This window comes from Pundamilia nyererei, unplaced genomic scaffold (assembly GCF_000239375.1).
Source record: "Pundamilia nyererei isolate P.nyererei 1_Seehausen unplaced genomic scaffold, PunNye1.0 scaffold00061, whole genome shotgun sequence".
In the NCBI taxonomy this organism is placed as follows: domain Eukaryota; kingdom Metazoa; phylum Chordata; class Actinopteri; order Cichliformes; family Cichlidae; genus Pundamilia; species Pundamilia nyererei.
This window is the reverse complement of record NW_005187462.1, coordinates 1356929-1360114: the sequence shown is the minus strand read 5'-3', so window position 1 is coordinate 1360114 and position 3186 is coordinate 1356929. Positions and strand designations below refer to the sequence as shown.

Sequence of the window (3186 nt, the reverse complement as noted above, 5' to 3'; positions counted from 1 at the left end):
GCTGTGAGGCAACAGGGTTAACAACATGCATTATTATTAACTTCATATTTAACTCAATCATTATTCACATCTGTGTAATTTTGTCAATTATCTCAGCTTTTACTAAATGCCCTGTGTTGTTTATTGCTCTTAATTTACATCTTAATCTTTTTTATTTAAATCCATGTTAATTTAACTCCGCATACAGACAGGTGACAAACTCAAGAGGAAAACAATACAGCAACATCATAAAAGGGGGCATTCACAGGTTCCCTGTGAATCTGTGTGTTGGTTCTCCAAATCTCCAAAGAGATGAACACCATTTTTAGATATTTCCTCATCTGACGTTTTGATGAAGCCGGAGAAGAACAATGTCTAACGCATTTGTTCAAAATCTCCGATGGTTGTATGTACACATTTATACATATGTATAAAATCCAGGTCACTTTTATACTCATGGAACTCCTCAGTGACCCGTGCACTGTGACAAATGGCAGTGTCACAGAAGAGGTCTTTCTTAACAAAGTAGAAACATTTCACGATAGATCTGAATGCACGCACCATTCACACCGACAGAGCTACCAGAGCCCTCTCTGCTGGTCTATCGTTCAGGTTTTTCCTTTAATCTGACACATGAAGACCTCTTTCACGATGCCAACCATCTTAATGGCAGCTGCTTTAAAAGTTTTTAGATATAACCAGCACTTTTCTATAAACTCTTTTCTATATTTCAGAGTAAAATAAAACTGGAACAACAGAGTGAGGCTGGGGTAGATTAAAAAGCGGCTGTCCGCCTAAATATTAGCTGTCCGGCTAACATTGCTACTAAACTTCCCACTGAGGCAGAGAAACCGATAAAAATGTAGACTTCGTCACCGAACAGACTTAAAAGCTGTTATTTTATCCGTCTGAGATTTATCGACCGTTAATTTATCAGAACCGGGTTAGCTAATTGTCATGTAGCTGGCTAGCTGGTAAGCAGTAACGTCACCAAACTCCAACACTATTTTAAACACAAAAACTCATCTTTAGTTACTTTACACGGAAATCTGCGACAGAAATCCGACGCGACTGTCTGACAATCGAGACAAAGGCTCCGAAAATATTGACTGAACAACAAATTGTCTCACCAGCTGCCCCGAAGAGCTTCCTCCACGGCATCCGCCATTGTTGTGTTGACGGAGACACGTCAGATGTCGTCAACACGCGCGTTATGCGCGGTGACGTCACCGAACAACGAGGGGTCGAGATTGACAAGTGAAATCAAAGTGTGATAAGAAACTGATGAGAAAACTACTTGTTTGCTTTGATTTTGGGCGCTAAAAGTTAATAATTGATCAACAAACAGAGAAAAACAGAAAACACCATCAACATGTGCTGACCTCAGAGTTTAATCCCAACAACCTTCCTGTGTGATGAAGAAACAATTTACACACAGTGACACGATCCTAAACGTGGGTCAAAGTTTGTGTTTGTGTGAGAAAGTGTGGGACACATCACTAAAGTCAGGAGTCAGAAATTCTTTATATCTCACTTAAAACATAAACATATGCAATCGATGCAAATAGGTTGTACATTTGGCTCTGATGACAGTTATTTTTATTTGAATGTAAATTTTCCTAACTTCAGATAATCATAAATGGAAACTTAAGTTTGTTTTTTAGATTTTGTGTGGTAGTCTTTGCATATACATTATAGTTGTAAGTATTGTTATAAATGTAAACATGTTTTTTAAATAGTTTTCCTTGTGTGCACCACAACAGCTGATTTTAAATTGAACAATCAAGACTTGTTTGAAATGTTTGTAAATTAAAGCCATTGCCAGAGGATTAGCAGTAATTGTACAGTCGACTTTGGTTCTGTTTCATGGAAAAGTGAGGCCTGTTCTCTTGTTATTCTATAACAAATAACAAAGCAAATAAAACCTATTTTCAAGACAAAATTACAAAAATTGTGTCATGCCCAAATACATATAGACCAGACGACATGAATATTTCTTTTTTCTAATGAACTAATAGTTAAATATTATTTATTCTGCTGCCCATCTTTTCATTTTAGTAGCAATGCATTCACAGATATATATTTTTTCTTGCCAGCATCTGCAACACCTGGATCCAGATCCTTGGCAAACTGTCAAAGTTGCTGTTTACACAATAAAGAAATATAGAAAATTTAATACAGAGTTTGTAACATAAGTCAGTATTAAACTACTTCACTGTTATATCCTTACCTCCCAAACAGCTGTTCCTAAAATATTTCTGCACATAATTACTGGTATACTTAAATACATATTAGAGAGCAAACACCATCACACATTTTGACTCGAATAATAACAGAAAGTTGCTCTTAATGAAATGTTAAATTGTATTTCTTATCTGGGGAAATATCACAGTGATGTTTTTTATCAATCCAATGTAATATCAGTAGGATGTCCTGATGTCCAGGAGCTGCTGTCAGTGGTCAGACATCCAAATATTTTAGGGGTTTCAACTTCGTCATGGAGCAGCAGTCCCAAGAGTCCACATTCATATTTATGGTGCCAGAGCTTTACCCTAAAGCATCTGAAAGGTCACGCTTAAGTGTTTTAATAGATTAGCAATTTTAAAATGGCCCCTCAGAAAAAGATCTAAAAACAGTCCTGTCTTCATAAAATCCCTCACAGGAAAGTTTGCACAATTCCTATTAAACAAATCTGGGAAGGTCAGCTGTGAGGCCTTTTAGGAAGTACTATGAAATGACTCTATAGTCTGTTCAATAGACATATCTTTAATACTTATGTGTGCTACTTAGCAAGAAAATCAGAAAAACTGTAAAATTCTATCAAAGTTTCAGATAATCAGAACGAAATTTAGTTTCTAACTACAGGGGTTTAAAAACAATGTGCTGCACAATCCGGGTGAACAGAAACGATCAGATGTAAAACTCATTCCAAGAATTATAACTTTATTAGGACTCATTCTTTCACTTTGGTCACCACACGTATGGTAGATGCAGAATGTCAGTGATATCAAACAGCCAAAATCTAGTTCACATCCATGTTCTGAAGGTTAAGTAAATATGGTTTTAGTTGGAGTCCGTCTCACCAGCTGCAGCTCAAAATGCATGATTTGGTTCCTTGGCATCACCACACATGCAGTGATAGTTTACTGGGGGTGAGACTAATGAATGTCACAGAGAACGGGAGCTTTTTGTTGCTTTTTTTTTTTT

The 3186-nt window shown here is 36.7% G+C and overlaps 1 protein-coding gene across 1 annotated transcript in view; it reads right to left on the bottom strand.

The window, feature by feature from the left end:
- The window catches only part of tbc1d23 (TBC1 domain family, member 23), a 14987-nt gene extending 13840 nt beyond the window's left edge, over window positions 1-1147 (bottom strand). Inside the window, exon 1 of the mRNA XM_005735023.1 lies at window positions 1110-1147. Coding sequence (XP_005735080.1) covers window positions 1110-1147 — 38 coding nt within the window. The remainder of the gene's footprint in view (window positions 1-1109) is intronic.
- Window positions 1148-3186: the final 2039 nt, after the last annotated feature.